The 18,461-nt window shown below is 35.1% G+C and overlaps 1 protein-coding gene and 1 non-coding gene across 2 annotated transcripts; both read left to right on the top strand.

Annotated features, from left to right (window-relative positions):
• Positions 1-6,676: 6,676 nt before the first annotated feature.
• LOC104212701 (mitochondrial fission 1 protein A-like) lies at positions 6,677-16,309 on the top strand. The gene is made up of 5 exons (XM_009762048.2): positions 6,677-6,917; positions 15,016-15,154; positions 15,435-15,556; positions 15,804-15,867; positions 15,963-16,309. Exons 1-5 carry the CDS (start codon positions 6,825-6,827, stop codon positions 16,055-16,057), a joined length of 513 nt encoding a protein of 170 aa, XP_009760350.1. The 5' UTR covers positions 6,677-6,824; the 3' UTR covers positions 16,058-16,309.
• Positions 16,310-17,558: 1,249 nt separating this feature from the next.
• Positions 17,559-17,631, top strand: TRNAR-ACG (transfer RNA arginine (anticodon ACG)). The gene has a single exon. It is a non-coding gene; the product is annotated as a tRNA-Arg (tRNA).
• The last annotated feature ends 830 nt before the right edge of the window (positions 17,632-18,461 follow it).

Below are 18,461 nucleotides of genomic sequence, written 5' to 3' on the forward strand. Positions count from 1 at the left end.
TCATCTTTTCCTTTCTTAAAACTAGTTTTCTTATAATAATTTGGTCGAAAATTCAATTAATCTTCTAAGTCCAAGTTTGTTCTTCCGTTCGTTATTTTTCTATTTTCTCTCATTTTCTTCGTGAATTCCGTTTTGTGACATTTTTAGTTTGTTAAACAGGTTAAGTTTCTGGTTCATTAAATCACTTAATTAGGTCTTAATTTAGTCGATTTCCTATTAATTAGCTCATTCATATTTGTCTTTGCTTGATTATATCTTAAAGAAGGGGTTTCAGGTTTTCTTGTAGGGAAATTTTGGCCAGTCTTTCGAGTTTAGAATCCCTGATGGATTTTAATTGGACTCCGAAAATCAGAAAGCCCAAGTGGGGATTTAATTTGGGTTTGCAGACCCCTACCAATTTGAGTCGGGTCAGTGTGACCTATACTTGGGTTGGAGGCGTTGTTTTCAGAGGTTTAAAGGGTATTTTGGGGAATCTTATGCAAATAACTACCTAAGGAAGCTTCTAGGAAGCTGGGGTAGGGATTAATCTGCAATTCTGAATTTTACACTAAGGAGGTCTAAGCAAAAAGGAGAATTTCAAAAGGGGTAAGGTGCAAAAAACTGAATACTTTAGGCTGCCCTAATGTCTTGCCTTTAAAGGCACGTCTAACTTGGCATTCAAGGCAGAGGGGAAGGAGATAAAAAACCTAAAAGCTGAGACGGCTGAAATTTTTTTTAAGTTAAAAAATTCTTGCATTTCATGGTGGAAGAACTATCAAATTTTGCTTATTTGGATTTCTGACCCATCTTGTGCTAGTTAAAATTCTCCAAAATTCCATAGTTATAATCTGATTTGAGAAATGAATTGAGGATGGTTTGAAGATTAAGTTCTGGTTTACTGCTTTCTACTGTTCTATTGGTTGTTTGCTGGGTTTAGTGTTGCTGGTTGTCTTTCTGTTGCTGGGCTCTATTCTGTTGTTGGCTACTGATTCTTCATCTCTTTGTTTTTCTCTTTCGATATCCAGGTACACACTCTTGAGTCTCAATGTTTGTGAAGTTGATTTGAAGAATGAAATGAAAGACAAAATTTAAAGCTTAGCATTCGTTTGTTCTGTTGATTCAATAGTGTTATTTTGATTTCGTTTTCTTGACTTGATGTGTTAATTGAGTTCTAGCTTGAACAAGTGAGCTTTTACTATTGTGTTTAATTTGGGACTGTCATGAAACTGGAAGAATGATTTATTTGGTTGAATCATGTAGTATAGATTCTGCATATTAAACCCTGTAATTGCACGGGACATTTTTTACAATGTAATTTCATTCACATTGTTGTCAAGTATTGTTGGTTTTGGATGCTGCCACACTCATGAAATTGGGGTGGCTGAAGGTTTCTCTTAAGTGTAGGGCACGCATAATCCTGTTAGTAAAAAGGGAAATGGTTCAGGTTGTTTTAAAAGGGTAAAAGCATGCATTAATTTATTTTGGATGGCATGTTGAATACGTTTAAGCTTAGAATTGAATCTCAAAATGCTTGGTTAGACTATTTAGGATTCAATTAGTTTTAAAATACAAAAGCAAAATGTCGATCCAGTAGCATGTTTCGTATTTTCTGATTGGGTTTGCATTCTAAGTGGTCGAGTATCATTGTTTGGGTTTGAACGTTGGGCCTAGTGCTGGCCTAAGTGTTAAAAGCCTCACTTCTGGCGCATATGCCATGAATGCTTTGGCTTCTATCAAATTTGGGCTCATTTGAGCCTAAGCTTGAATGTGTTTGTAAATAGATTGTTTTACCCTTCGGATTTGTTTCGTTTCATGCAAATGCAGTTGTTTCACTCATTTAGGCTTTGGCGTAAGTGCAAATTTCAGGTGATTGATTATTCGATACAACTCCTCTGTTAATTTCTACGTAGTTGCAAACAATCAATTAAGATCCCTTCATTTCTTTTTAATTAACTAGTTTGTCTTAAAATGAATTTGAGGCGAACCATATTAGACGAGTTATAATTTATGGCCCTCACGTGCTAATTTAGAAACCTTTGGTTAGAACAAATCGAGGTGTGTCGTACCGAACAAAAACCTTAAATTGCATGGCTCTCGTTTAATTAATATTTTAAATCCTTAGAACTCGAGGCGTGCCATTTAGCAAATCTTCCATGTCCCTCGCAAACTTAAAAATGCGTAGTTGCTTTAGGCGCGCTATTTTAAAAATTAACCTTCCTAAACTCGGGTGTGCATTTCATGTGACCTATATCCAAGTCCTTATAACGTTGGATAAAATGTGTTTCGGATTGCGGGTGCATTTCATGTGGCGTAATCCAAAGATATATTTTACACGATGTTAAATCTTCTTTAAATAAATAAAAACGGTTTTAAAGTTAAAAATGCACATAGGTTTTAAAAGAGTTTTAAAATAAATTATGCCAATTATAGTAGTGGAGCGACCGTGCTAGAACTACGGAATTCGGGAATGCCTAACACCTTCTCCCGGGTTAACAGAATTCCTTACCCGGATTTCTGGTTTGCGGACTATAATACAGAGTCAATCTTTTCCTCGATTCGGGATTTGAACCGAACTTGGGACACCATAAAATTATCCCAAGTGGCGACTCTGAATTTTTAATAAAATGATCCTGTTTCGATTGTCACTTTGAGTTGGAAAAAACTCCCTTATATACCCTTCCGGGGGTGTAGTAAAAAAGGAGGTGTGACACCATTATTTGCACCATAGGTTTTTTCTCATTTCACGTTTGGTCAAATTACACGTAACTTATGATAACTCCACTAAAAAATAACAAAGAAATTGAAAGTTTTAACTTTAAAAAAACTTAAAGGTCTTTTTCTTTCCAATCTTTTAAGCTTAATAGGTATAAGTATTTAACTTTATAACCTCATTACCTATATGGAGAGACTGTACAACACAGAAAGTTTGATATCCTCAAATTCTACTAATAAGTTATAATAATATGCAATTAGTATTTATGAACTATTCATATTATAGAAATAAAGTTAAGTCAAATAAATACCTTGTAATAGTAGTAGCTCATTTAAATCTGGTAGAAGAAGATCTGTATGCACATTTGAAGTTGCCAAACCACATCACAGATCTTGTTCTTGCATTGAATTTGGATATTGTGCCTGAGACTGAGACGATGAAATGTGTCCACAACTCTTTATGGGTGTACTACGTAATCGAGTAGGATTTTGCCGATTTATTATGTCTGTTAATGGTTGTTTCGTTTTTTCTTTTTCAAAAAGCATTCCTTCTGATAGTAGCAGGATCAATAAATTCTGTAAACCATAAAACAGAAGAATTAGCTAATTGTTATAAGATGAAAAACTTAGGAAAATATCAAACCAATAAAGGATGTCGTGTCTGGATGTGTTTTATTTATAAATTTATTCCTATGTTTACATACCAAAGTGCGTTTGAAGTATCAAAAAAGAAGGTTTTACTTCATTGACCCTAAATTTATTCAAGGAATTTAAGAACAATAAAAAATAGTTCCTACAGAGTAATATATACAATATAATCAACTAATATAACTATGTTTAAAGCCAACACCACTTTTAAAGGTAAAAATATAAGTAATGAAGGGCTTATTTGTTTTGTGGGTTTTCTCTAATTGCAACAGACTAAAGCATGTAGAAAAGCGACTAATACATACGATAGACGTACACAACTAATTTTGTCAAAAGAACTTTAAAAAATGCTATTAGATTCAATAACTTCACAAGAAGGATGAGATTGTCAAACAGAGCAGAGATGATAACAAATTATATAGCCTCGTGCCAGCATGAAAGGATCACCCTATGAATTCTATAGGAAGCTACGGACGATAATGACATGAATTTAAAACTCTATAAATAAATTTCTGAATGTTCACTTTTTTTAATCCAAGAAGAGCTTGAACGTGAAAATAATTTAGAGAAACAATTTTTGTCAAGTCCATAATAGTTCTTGTTAGGAGCTCTAACATAATTCAAGTTAAAATTCTTTCTATTTAAGATTTAAACATCAAATTGCAGAACCCTGTATATTATTAATTTATTTTAAAGTAAAGTATATGAGAAATCGACAAAGATAATTTGGACTTCAAGCAATTAATTTATACGTATTTGTTTTGTCTTAATCATGTATTACTTTTATTAAGATTTATAAATTTTTCCAAATTTAATTTTTGACATTCTCGCATATAATATAGATCTTTTACGTCATCGCTTCATAATGAAATACATGATTTCAATGAACAATCTAGAATCGTGTAAACTCAAATACATCTAATTTCACTATTTTTCCCAACATAGATAATCATTAGAATTTACACATATAATATGCAAGAGCTTTAAACAATTAAAGAAAATTAAGGACATCACCAATATTTTTGGGCAAATTATTTCTGGTCAATTAGAAAAAACAAATGAGGTAAAAAGAAGGAAAAACTAATTTAAGCAAAACAAAAGAACATGGGACAACTGTATTGGAACAAATGTACATATTTTTCTCTTCATCATTAGAGTGTACACAGATAATATGCTACAATTTGAATAGTTAAAGAAACTTAAGGAGTTGATCGATAGTTTAGGGCAAAATAAAAAGCTAGGGAGAAAGACGAATCAAGTTAGAAGAAGGAGAATCAAATTAACGACAAAGAAAGAAAGAGTACAACTGTATTGTAACAAAAGGACCGCATAAAATTATATTTTTCTATTTTCATAGGTCACAATCAGTTTTTAGTGTTCGTAATTTTAAGTACAATATTATATAATTTTATATAAAAATTTGTAGATAGTGATGTTAACAGTTCATACCTTTGTTATCCGAGGAATATTTAGGCCATTTTTGGCTCCGTATGCATATTCTATTTTTCTTGCGAGTTTCCTCTGTTATTCCATGTCAAAGTGCCGTAGAAACAAAATTTGGTGTGAGAAGTTGTAGAGTCCTTTGGAAAAGCAAAGCCAAATTTAGTGGGGCTAGTTGCCAACCCTCAGTGTGATGAAGCTGATGTACAACAACTCTATTTTCTGGTGATCTCATCTGATTCTTTCAATGATTTCTGAAGCAACCACAAGACTTGAAAACAATACTAATTTCTAAGAGAAAGTTTCGACAAACCTAAAAGCATGAGAGCCTTGGACGCATATCACACAAATTAACAGCCGTTGAGATTGGCAAGTTAGTCGGAATATGCTACCTATCCAAATTTGAACAGTTACATATGGTTACAGATCGAGGGTAGGTTTGCATAGCGTAAGTTTAAATAAAATCTAAAATATAGGATAAGTGAGATATAAACGTGTGTATTCACGTTCACGTGTAAAATCAGTTAGTACTTGTTGAAAATAAAATAACCTGAAACTTTTAGTTCACGAAAATGGAATATCGATTTTTGCTGGAGATTTTCTCAAAATATAGGTCTAAAAAATGTGTCCCTCCTAAACGTGCACATAAGCTTTAGGATGCTTTTGATATTTTGCTTCTTAAAGAATAAAAATAACTGATATTATGAGATTTTTTGTCCAAATTATTTTTTAATTCCTATTTTATTGGAGCTATGTCCTAAAGTGCCAAATGACTTATTGTGATGATGTCACTTGTCAAAAAATAGTGGCTTTTGCCTCTCCTTTTATTAATAGATAGATTATAGTTTAGTATAGTTAACTCTTGAACTCGAATTGGCTCAACTAAATAACAATCTTGGTGAACTTAGTGGATAGTTGATACAAGTCTCTGTGAGTTCGACACTCGACTTATCATTTTATTATTTGTACGATCACGTATATTTGCGTGTGCGTTAGGGAGCAACACTAATACCCACCCACCAACAACCATTTTGAGGTCCACTTAAAGGCCAAAGTGAAAATTTGAGGATCATTTGGGAACAAACTAAAAATCGAAAACCAGCATGACATACATTTATACTCCATTCTTTCCAAATTTATTGTCATATTTTGTTTCTCGAAATTTAAACTATGTGAACTTTGATCAATATTTTAAAAATGTAACTTTTTAATAAATTGACACGAGAAGAATCGTAGTTCGTAGTACTTTTTATATAAATTTTAAATTTTTAAATTTAAATTTTAAAATATTAAATTGATCCATAAAATATTATTTAAATTGACTATTGAAAAGGAAACCATGACAACTAAAAAGGAACGAAGTGACTATTTAAGAACAATGGAAAGTTTAGACTCTAAGGGGTCGTTTGGTAGGAGGTATTAGAAAAAATAATACAAGCATTAGCTCTATGCATTACTAATACCTTGTTTGGTATATTTTTTTAACCTATGTATAACTAATACTTGTATAACTACATCATACTTGGTATTATCCTATGTATAATTAATGCATAGAAAAATATGGCATTAGTAATACCAAGGACATTAATGCTTGTATTAGTATGGTTAAAGACAAGATTGTACTTAAAAGTCCTTTAAAGCTAGAGAATATCGAGGCCATTTTTGTAAACAACTATTCTTCTTTAAAATTATGCAATGCATTTATAATTTTAATACACCAAACAATAGATAAGAAATAATATATGACATAACTAATGCTTGCATTACTAAGTACTAACTCATGCATTAATAATACATGTATTACTAATACGCCTTATTCTGCATTATTCTTATACACCCTACTAAATGACCCCTAAGTGCAATTGTTAAAACTGTATGGGCGCAGACGCTAATTTTCAACCATCAAAGTGAGTCAAAAAGCAAATCACTTTATACTCCCAAGTTTGTATTTCTTTACTTCAAAAAAGTCCCTCTTTGCTTACACAGATCTCCTTAAACCCCCACTACGTACAATACCAGCAGCATAACGTACAAGCTAGAGAAACATGGAAGCGAAGATTGGAAAATTCATCGAATCGGTCGGAAATTTCTTCAGCGGCGGAGATCAGATTCCTTGGTGCGATTCCGATATTGTCACTGTAAGTACCATATTTATCAATAATTTTGCAATTTGATTTATAAAGCTTTAGTGAGTTTATCAGTAAATTGCAGTTTTATCTATACATATGTTTTTTTATTTGAAATTTTGTATATTTGGTGTTTATCCTACAACCTCTAGGTATTCGTGCAGACATAGTGAAAGATTGAGCATAGCGATACCTATTAGTTGAGAATATGTTTGAGATGTTTGCACTTTTACTGTAGGTCCTTGCTATTAAGGAAATGATTTAGCCTTTCAGAGATTTATAAGTTCGGAAATATAGAGAATTTATAATAATTTTTATGTCTAGTTACATAATATTGGGATGAGATGAGTTTAAATGGTGTAACATGGTCGGTGAGGATTCATATAGTTGACTCTAAATTTGGTTGGGACTGAGGCGTAGTTGTAGTTTGTTTGTTTGTTTGTTTGTTTGTTTGTCGTATCTTTATTTTGAAGTTGAGAAGGAAAGAGCTAACTCAGATGGGTTGTGCGGCAAATTATGGAGTAACCTGTTTAGGTGCATGCTGAGGGATTACTTTAGCTAAAGGTCGGGTGTGTGTGCGTGTGGTTTTTTTGGGGGTGGTTTGGGGTGGGGTGGATGGGAGTGGGGGGAATAAAAATGTTTAGGGATGGTTTGAGCAAAGAAATGTGGATAAAGAGGAGATTTCAAAATTATAAGTTTTCGTTTAAGATTTTGGAAGGCACGTTTTCAAGTGGTTTTCAAATCAATCCAAAATAAGAGCTCAAAATGAACTTTGCTTTTTATGTTTTTTATTTTTTCCGAGCAGTATGAATATGTTTGCAATGGGTTTGATTTATATAGAGCAACCGTCTGGAGAACATTCACATTATAAGTGCAATATAATTGGCCTTAGCAAGTGATTTACCAATTTTAGCTTCCCCAGTCCTTCTTTGTTTTACTTTCAATAGTTGTCTCTCGAGGTCTTGATTCATTTCCAGAAGGTAACATAAATAAGTAGCTTTAAGCAAGAAAGAAATATATGTTAGAGAAACACAACCACCCGAGAGATGAAATATTCCATGAGTCGGGGCTAAAATGAGTAAGTTGTCGTGGCAACTTTACTACAAACTATTTATATGATGTATATCAGACTGGTGCTGCTTACTTCGTTGAAAGACAGTACCATTTTTAACTAGGGAAAATGCATAAATAGCTCCCCTGACCTATACCCGTAATCCCAACTACACACTTTTTCTTTGCGGGAATCCTATTACCCCCTAAATTTATTTTAAATGGAATTATTTGCATCCTTAATGCTGCCGTGGCAGAGTGTGTATTTCACTCTCCTTAAGCAAGAAAAAATGATTTTCGGATTATTTTTTATTCTTTTTTACCATTTTTTTCTTACTTTTTTTTCCTTTTCCTTTTCCTTTTTCTTTGTCTTTTTTCTTTTACTTTTTTTTTCATTTCTTCTCTAATTCCGGCGGATATTCATTCACCGTCGATTTTGTCTAACCGTTTTTCTTCCATTTTTTGTTTTCATACACAAATTAAACTCTCAAAAAGATCTATTCATAAGCAAAGCAAAATACACTCAGATTTGGGGAAAAAAATTCATCATCGGAAAACCTTCCCACGCCGGAAAAAAATGATGTATTGAAATTTTAATTGAAAAAAGTTTTCTCAGCTTATATTCATTTTTATTTCCTTTGCTCTTCCTCCCATACATAAATTACACTTTCAAGAAAAATTTATATATATATATATATATATAAAGCACTTAGATCGGGATAAAAATCTGTCGCCGGAAAAAATGGTGTTTGTGAAATTCCGACGACCACCATTTTATACCGCCGGTGACCAAAACAAAAAGAAAGAGAATGAAATAACCAAAAAAAATGAGAATAATAAGAAATAAGAAAAAAGGATAAGAAAAGAAAAAAAGAATAAAAAAAGTACTAAAAATACATGTGGGGGCGCGTGTAGCTCACCACTTGCCAAGAGTTTGGTTGTTAGCGTTAAGGGTGCAAATAATTCCATTTAAAATAAGTTTAAGGGGGTAATAGGATTCCCGCAAAGAAAAAGTGTGTAGTTGGAAATCCGAATATAGGTCAGGGGGTACTTATGCATTTTCCCTTTTTAACTACTATTGGAGTTCAGATATGAGATATGACTCTCAAGTAATTTCTGAACTCAAATCAGAGGCACTTAAAGCATATCTGATGCCCACAAACCATTCCACTCGAGACAACAGAACAAAAAAGTTTAGGTCGGTCTGCTCACTTGGCTCTTTGGATTCTGGATGATCGTGTGTCAATTTTGGGTGTTTTCATTGAATAATCATTACACATTCGAAGCAGAAATTCGTTGTGGGTGTGCCAACCATCTCTAGGAGTTCATGGTGTTGATAATTACAACAGGGACTAAAGGGGAGAGTATAGTTGAAGGATAGCAGAATATTTCTTTTGCTGTTCTTAATAATTTAGCTCCAATCTACTCATCTCTATGATTGATTGGAGTCTTATGTCAGTACATTACAATTCAACTGTTGCGCCTCAATGTATTTCGAGAAGAACCAGGTAGTTCTTGGTTCGAATGGTATTTCATCCCTAACCACAACCCATCCCCTAATTCTTCAACATCAGTGGGTTCGAACCTCCACTTAGTTTCACCCAAGCTTCATTCTTGTCATAGATAGATCACCCAGTTTCGGGTACATAAACCGTGACAATTACTCTATAAAGACACGCTTTCGCTATGGCTCCGGTAGATTCCCTTAACCAAGCTACTGCCAACGAAATTGCAGAGGGATCCATTGTGAAAAAAGCTGATACATCAAAGATTTTCTGGTACTGACATTGCCACTTGCCTCAACAAAGATGCAGAGTGACCCTTCATTGCTTAGTGCAGCGCAATCCTATCATTAATTAGTAATCTGATAAAAAAGATAATGTGGATAAAAATGGTTAGGGATGGTTTGAGCAAAGAAATGTGGATAACGAGGAGATTTCAAAATTATAAGTTTTGGTTTATGATTTTGGAAGGCACGTTTTCAAGTGGTTTTCAAATCAATCCAAAATAAGAGCTCAAAATGAACTTTGGTTTTTATTTTTTTTTATTTTTTCCGAGCAGTATGAATATGTTTGCAATATTTATATAGAGCAACAGTCTGGAGAACATTCACATTATAAGTGCAATATAATTGGCCTTAGCAAGTGATTTACCAATTTTAGCTTCCCCAGTCCTTCTTTGTTTTACTTTCAATAGTTGTCTCTCGAGGTCTTGATTCATTTCCAGAAGGTAACATAAATAAGTAGCTTTAAGCAAGAAAGAAATATATGTTAGAGAAACACAACCACCCGAGAGATGAAATTTTCCATGAGTCAGGGCTAAAATGAGTAAGCTGTCGTGGCAACTTTACTACAAACTATTTATATGATGTATATCAGACTGGTGTTGCTTACTTCGTTGAAAGACAATACCATTTTTAACTAGGGAAAATGCATAAGTACCCCCCTAACCTATACCCGTAATCCCAACTACACACTTTTTCTTTGCGGGAATCCTATTACCCCCTAAACTTATTTTAAATGGAATTATTTGCACCCTTAACGCTGCCGTGGCAGAGTGTGTATTTCACTCTCCTTATGATTTTCGGATTATTTTTTATTCTTTTTTACCATTTTTTTCTTACTTTTTTTCCTTTTCCTTTTCCTTTTTCTTTGTCTTTTTTCTTTTACTTTTTTTTTCGTTTCTTCTCTAATTCCGGCGGATATTCATTCACCGTCGACTTTGTCTAACCATTTTTCTTCCATTTTTTCTTTTCACACACAAATTAAACTCTCAAAAAGATCTATTTATAAGCAAAGCAAAATACACTCAGATTTGGAGAAAAAAATTCATCATCGGAAAACCTTCCTACGCCGGAAAAAAATGATGTATTGAAATTTTAATTGAAAAAAGTTTTCTCAGCTTATATTTGTTTTTATTTCTTTTGCTCTTCCTCCCATACATAAATTACACTTACAAGAAAAATTTATATATATGTAAAACAAAACACACTTAGATCGGGATAAAAATCTGTCGCCAGAAAAAAAAATTCGCCGGAAAAAATGGTGTCTGTGAAATTCCGACGACCACCATTTTGTGCCGCCGTTGACCAAAACAAAAAGAAAGAGAATGAAATAACCAAAAAAATGAGAATAATAAGAAATAAGAAAAAAGGATAAGAAAAGGAAAAAAGAATAAAAAAAGTACTAAAAATACATGTGGGGGCGCGTGTAGCTCACCACTTGCCAAGAGTTTGGTTGTCAGCGTTAAGGGTGCAAATAATTCCATTTAAAATAAGTTTAGGGGGGTAATAGGATTCCCACAAAGAAAAAGTGTGTAGTTGGAAATTCGGGTATAGGTCAGGGGGTACTTATGCATTTTCCCTTTTTAACTACTATTGGAGTTCAGATATGAGATATGACTCTCAAGTAATTTCTGAACTCAAATCAGAGGCACTTAAAGCATATCTGATGCCCACAAACCATTCCACTCAAGACAACAGAACAAAAAAGTTTAGGTCGGTTTGCTCACTTGGCTCTCTGGATTCTGGATGATCGTGTGTCAATTTTGGGTGTTTTCATTGAATAATCATTACACATTCGAAGCAGAAATTCGTTGTGGGGGTGCCAACCATCTCTAGGAGTTCATGGTGTTGATAATTACAACAGGGACTAAAGGGGAGAGTATAGTTGAAGGATAGCAGAGTTGATAGCATCTTACGCAATCATTTGCCAACAATTATTTGGAAGGTGTTGGTTAGCGCTTCTTCCAGAAAGTTTGAAAACTCTCTGTCTATCTTGTTGAAAGAGACGTGCTTGGTTTAAGAGAATAATGTGTGAGTTTATAATTGATCTGCATTTGCATGTGCATTTACCGTCTTGTCACGACCCGGATTTTCCACCTCTCGGGAATCGTGATGACGCCTACTAATGAGAGCTAGGCAAGCCAATCATTAACTACTTACTTCATTATCAAATTACTTCCTTTTAACAAATATAAGTCGATAACATGAAAACAACGAACTTTAAATAACTAAGCGGAAGATAACAATTAAATGTCTGAAATCTGCATCTATTACAGATTTAATCACCCAAAACCTGGTGTCACAGTATCACAGACGGTCTAACATTTACTACATACAAAGTATGAAGAAATAATAATACACTGTTTCTGAATGTAAGGAAAATGAAACAGGAAAGTAGGGATAGAGGGAGACGTCAGGGCCTGCGGACGCCTGCAGGTCTACCTTGGATCTCCGCGTGGACTGAAGGTGGCCGCCACGCTATGGTCCAAAAGCTGCTATGGGATCTGTACATAGTGCAGAGTGTAGTATCAGCACAACCGACCCCATGTGCTGGTAAATGTCTAGCCTAACCTCGGCGAAGTAGTGACGAGGTTAGGACCAGACTACCAAATAAACCTGTGCAGTTCAAATATATATATACAGCGGAAAAGAAATACAGAAATAACCCGTCAAAGTGGGAGGGGGGAACATGCTGTAGGGGAGATAACAGTTCCGAATAGAAAGACATCAAGTAAGGAAAGAAATAACATAACTCGGACATCAACAAAGAATCAGAAATCAACGATTGCACGACACCACCCCTCGTGCTTTTACTCTCGTCCTTACCAAAGCAATTATATAATAAAAGTGGGCACGACATCACCCTTCGTGCTTTTACTCTCGTCCTGACCAAAACAATCATATAATCAAGATGTGCACGGCATCACCCTTCGTGCTTTTGCTCTCTTTCCTCACCATATAATCAATCGGCACGGAATGGTACATCGTGCGGCACGACATCACCCTTCGTGCTTTACACTCTTTCCTCACAATAACAAACAATGCACGACATCACCCTTCGTGCTTTACACTCTTTCCTCACAATAACAAACAATACACGGCATCACCTTCGTGCTTTAACACTCTTCCTCACCCGAACAACAATCACAAACAGGGGGGGGGGGGCAAGGGAATAAACAAGATCATAATAGGAATCCCGGCAAGAGAACAACAATTAAACAATTAAATTCCGGCAAGGGAACAACATCAATAATATCAACATCCCGACAAGGGAGATAACCAATAAAGCAACAATATCCCGGCAAAGAAACAATTTAATAACTCTTTCTCTTTCTTTCACTTTTACTTCGCAACTCACTTTACCACTTGAGCCAATGCTCTAAAGGGTTCAATCAACTCATTTACTTTCGCAATTCGTAATATAGCTTGAGCCAATGCTCCTCGATGTTCAAAGTTCACAATTCCTTCCACAAACTTTTCACAACAAATAGAAATCACCTCTAAAGCATGGATAATACAACGAAGTCATGAAAATCACAATATAAGACTCATGGGCATGCTTGACACCAACGTATAGATACTCGTCACCATGCCTATACGTCGTACTCAACAAGAAGCATATAGCAAATAGGACACAACTCCTTCCCTCAAGCTAAGGTTAGACCAAACACTTATCTCGATGCCTCGAACACAATTCACGATTCAATTATAGCTTTACCCCTTGATTCCACCACCAATTCGCTCGAATTTAGCCACAAGTTACTTAATTACATCAATAAATGCTAGATGAATCAACCCCGATGCATGAAAGTGAGTTTTCTAAAGTTTTACCCAAAAGTCAAAAATCGCCCCCGGTCCCACATGGTCAAAACCCGAGGTTCGAACCAAAACCCGATTACCCATTCCCCCACAAACCCAAATATATAATTTGTTTTGAAATCGGACCTCAAATCGAGGTCCAAATCCCCAATTTTTTAAAAAACCGAGGCTCTACCCAAAACACCCAATTTCCCCCATGAAAATCATTGATTTTAAGTTGAAATCATGTTAAAAGATGTTAATGATCGAAGAAAACTAGTTAAAAACGACTTACAATTGATTTGGAAGAAAAGTTCTTGGAAAATCGCCCAAAGGAGTTTGTGTTTTGAAAAAATGTGAAAAATGGTTTTAAAATCGTCTAAGTATAAAGTTGCAGGTCGCAGGTATGGGAATTGCGAACAGTTGCGAACCCCGACCTCTGCCAAGTTGGGAAATGCGAAACAGGGTTCGCAAAGGAAAACTGAACCTTTGCATTTGCGAACAGAATGTCGCATTTGCGACTTGGGAATTGCGAAGAATGGGTCGCATTTGCGACCCAAGACTGGACAGGTATTTTCGCATTCGCGAAGGAATACTCGCATTTGCGAGCAAGGCAGGCCTGGGATGTTTTTCGCATTTGCGATCCAACCTTCGCATTTGCTAGCCATGCGAAGCCTGCAGGCCTGATCATACCAGCAAAATTTCTGTAACTTCCTAAGTCAAAAAATCCACCCCGTGGCCTATCCAAAACTCACCCGAGCCCTCGGGGCTCCAAACCAAATACACACACAACCTCAAACATATCCTACAGACTTATTCATGTACTCAAATCACCAAAATAACCTCAATAACAACAAATTAAACCTCAAATTCAAAGAATTTTCTCAAACTTCTTAAAACATCATTTTTTTGTAATTTAGGTTCGAATCACGTCAAATGACATCCGTTTCTCACCAAATTTCACAGAAATATTTTAAATCATATATAAGACCTGTATCGGGCGCCGAAACCAAAATACGGGCCCGATACCATCATGTTCTAATCAAATTTCATTTCGAAAACCTTTAAACAATTTCAAAAAATAATTTTCTTTAACAATTCATTTCTCGGGCTTGGGACCTCGGAATTCGATTCCGGGCATACGCCCAAGTCCCATATTTTCCTACGGACCCTCCGGGACCGTCAAAACACGGGTCCGGGTTCGTTTACCCAAAACGTTGACCGAAGTCAAATTAACTCCTTTTATAGTCAAAATTTATCATTTTTCGCAGATTTTCACATTTAGGCTTTCTGGCTACGCGCCCGGACTATGCACGTAAATCGAGGTGATGCTAAATGAGGTTTTTATGGCCTCGGAACGTAGAATTTTATTTTAAAACAAATGATGACCTTTTGGGTCATCACACGTCTAGACCAGATCAAGGTAATATTGAGAATATCTGAGTCTCTCACGATGGCAAATCTGTGTACACTGTACAGGGTTGTGAACGTGAAGTTGCTGAGGCGGAAAAAGGTTCGTCTGATGAACTCAAAAGTGAATGCATCATGCGTCTGTCATGGGCTCTTGTTCACTCAAAACGGCCAGAAGATGTACAACGTGGAATCGCAATGCTTGAAGGTGAGATCTTTGGAATCCATGCCCCCTTTTCATTCCCCGACTCTGGCATGTTCTTGCTTGGGGATTTTGGAATTTCATGAAGATAAATGCTTTTGACTTATAATTTGTCTTTTCCTTAACTCTTTAACATTTTAGCTTTTTACTCCTCTCCCTCCTCCTACCTTCTCCTCTTGCCTTGGAATTTATTGCTGAAAGTCTTCTTTTAACTAGTTTCCTTCCTTGGTGATATAGTTCTAATCTGGCTATTTGGAAGAGCTCTGACTTATTTTGTCATTTGCAGCTTCTCTGGGTGGCAATAACAGTCCCCTGCAAATGAGGGAAAAGATTTATCTACTGGCCGTTGGCTACTACAGAAGTGGGGACTATGCAAGAAGCAGGCAGCTTGTTGAGCGTTGTTTGGAGGTTTGATCTTTGTTTTCAATCTTTGCTGGGATATTATCTCGTTGACATTAAAAACTTGAGATTTTTATTTCCAGGCTATGAAGTTTTCTCTATAAGTATGTTTTGGACAATGAAGTTTTTGGCAGCTTGATTTATGAAATTCAGGAATTGCATACTTGAACTAAGCTTGAACTAGTTCTATTAGTCTTTCAGTTCTTTCAACGTCTGTTTTTCAACAGTCTTACTTTGTAGCTGTTTGAATCTGTAGATTGCACCGGATTGGAGACAGGCTTTGACACTCAAACAAACTATTGAAGACAAAATCACAAAAGGTAGCAAACGGAATATGTCTTTAAGTTATTTATCAGAACCTGTTTCTGGTTAAAGAAAGAGTTTAGGGGTTACTCATTTTGCTTTGTCCTAGCAGATGGAGTTATTGGCATCGGCATTGCTGCTACCGCTGTTACTGCAGTTGGTATCCTGGCTGGTGGAATTGTAGCTGCTTTGTCCCGCAAGAAATGACCCATCGGTAACCACTAACGTGCATAACGGACTCCCCCGCTCTGGTCTATGTATACATATGAGGTTTTGAAACTTCTCTTTCTATATAGAAACACTGACAGCTGCAACTGAAGCAAGGATGTAGGTAGTTTTGTTTGATGGTCTAGTTTATTTGTAATAATGATGACTTGTCTATGTTCGTCTAAATTCTAGCAGAAATGATCTATGTTGCTATTTCTATACAACAAGAGTTGGTTTCCTTTCTCCCTCTGATATTCTGGTTTCTTTGTGTTTTCAAATCGTGAAGGTTTCGCCGAACTCTTAACTTGTTCATAACTGGCTAGGACATGCTATTTACATACAGTAGCGGATTCAGAAATTTAGACGCCATGGATTCCAGGTTTAGAGAATGAGAGTCTCAAATGTATATCTAACTCTATCTACATTTGTTTTTTACACACATATGTAAGGACTTCAAAGGACTGGGTTTCTTGAGTTAATAAACGCATGGTTGGATCTGCCATTTTCTACATAGAGAAAAGTATCATTATTTCTTGTACAATGGAATATTGTACAAGAACAATATATCTTCACCTCTATATTCTCTCTTTCGAAGGGAGCCTTGGTGTAACCAGTAAAGTTGTTGTCATGTAACCAGGAGGTCATGGGTTCGAGCAGTGGAAATAGCCTCTTGCAGAAATGTAGGGTAAGGTTGTGGACGATAGACCCTTGTGGTCCGGCTCTTCCCCAGGCTCTGTGCATAGCAGGAGCTTAGTGCACCGGGTTGCCTTCCGTACTCTCTCTTTTTAACTCATTTTTCGTCCCTGCGTTCGTTGGTCTACTTCTCCTTCACCTTAATAACTTAATCAACTTTCTCTTTTCTAATCAAATGTACATTTGAAAACCTTTTTTGGTTCTCCAAATTCTTAGAAAAATTCACACTTTAGCAGAAATTCATGAAAATTTACAGTTCTGCCTCCAGCATTACAACAACCCTGTTAAACACTGAAATTTTAACATAATTCTCATTCCAGAAGTCATTGAAAGAATTGTGTTATTTTGCTATAATTTCTGGTAGTTGCTATGTTGCTTTTGAAGTGTATTACTAGTCCATTCTGTCCCTTTAAATGAATAAGGAGCAAAATAAAACGTAGTGATACAATTGGTAGCAAATTAGAAAAAAGTCGAAAGACTAAGTAAAATCAAGAAATGTTGCTTACGTTAGGGAGAACATTGTAAAACAAAAGGATGCAAGTTAAAACATGATACGTATAAGGTGCAAAACGTTCGTTTCTATCTTTTTTGAGGGAAAAACGAGAAGGGATCAGTAGGGACCGCTTCCATGATAGACTTTGAAACTTTGCTTTCGTTTTTGATGTGCGATCTCGGATATCATGACTTGCCTTCAAACGTGTTTTACCTTCAAAGGAGAGTAATTGATTTGCAGATAGCAAGGCCAGTGAAGATTAAACTTATTGTCTCGTGTATAAATTATAATTAAGTCAAGTAACAAAACGTACAAGACTCTGTGGCCCAACGGATAAGGCGCTGGTCTACGAAACCAGAGATTCTGGGTTCGATCCCCAGCAGAGTCGTTCGGTCTTTTTCCTTTTTTTTTTTAAAACTCTTTCCGTTGCCTGCTTTTAATATTTTCCCTCTTGTTTGGAAATGCCATAAATAAATAAATTTTGCATGAAGATTTTTGTTGTGAGTTTCATGAAGATTTTACAAAAATTAATTAATTCAGAAAAATCATGGTTAACTGCGCAAAGTGAAATAATTGAAGACAAAAATGTGGTTTTGTTTGCCAAAATATAAACATGACAGTTGACCTGAGCCAGACCAATTGAGCCAAAATCAGATCATGTAATAGTTTTAAATTAATAGAGCAAATTTTAATCTTGTAACAGATTTTAAAGCAACTAATTAATAGTAATTCTTTAACACAGGAAAACCATTTCACTCGACAAATCTCTATGCAAGAGGAATGCATCCTATTAACCTCTGCAATATGTGATACCTATATTCACACATCTATTTCATACAACTATGTGAATTTTGGTGATCCAACCAATTTGTCCAGTAGAAGGAAAAATGTTTCTGTGCAAGTCTTCAAAGATATCCCGTTAAATACAACTTATTTATACAATATGTCTTTTGTATCTGATTTATACATAGTAAAAACAAATTTCATACAATTAATTATATATTATACAATTTATCTACAACTTTCACACATTATTTCTACCCAGTTAAATACAACTATAATAACATACAACTTAAATACAAATTTTATACAAAATTTATACAATATGTCTTTTGTATATTTGGTATTTGATTTATACATAGTAAAAATAAATTTCATACAACTAATTATATATATACAATTTTTCTACAACTTATCTACAATTTTCATACATTATTT

This window comes from Nicotiana sylvestris, chromosome 11 (assembly GCF_000393655.2).
Source record: "Nicotiana sylvestris chromosome 11, ASM39365v2, whole genome shotgun sequence".
Taxonomy (NCBI): Eukaryota; Viridiplantae; Streptophyta; class Magnoliopsida; order Solanales; family Solanaceae; genus Nicotiana; species Nicotiana sylvestris.

What these genes read in the sequence shown, in the direction of transcription:
- LOC104212701 (XM_009762048.2), top strand. Translation starts at nt 6,825, where the DNA reads ATGGAAGCGAAGATTGGAAAATTCATCGAATCGGTCGGAAATTTCTTC. An exon ending in TTGTTGAGCGTTGTTTGGAG is followed by an intron (nt 15,557 to 15,803) that starts GTTTGATCTTTG and finishes TTGAATCTGTAG; the next exon opens with ATTGCACCGGATTGGAGACA. An exon ending in TGAAGACAAAATCACAAAAG is followed by an intron (nt 15,868 to 15,962) that starts GTAGCAAACGGA and finishes TTGTCCTAGCAG; the next exon opens with ATGGAGTTATTGGCATCGGC.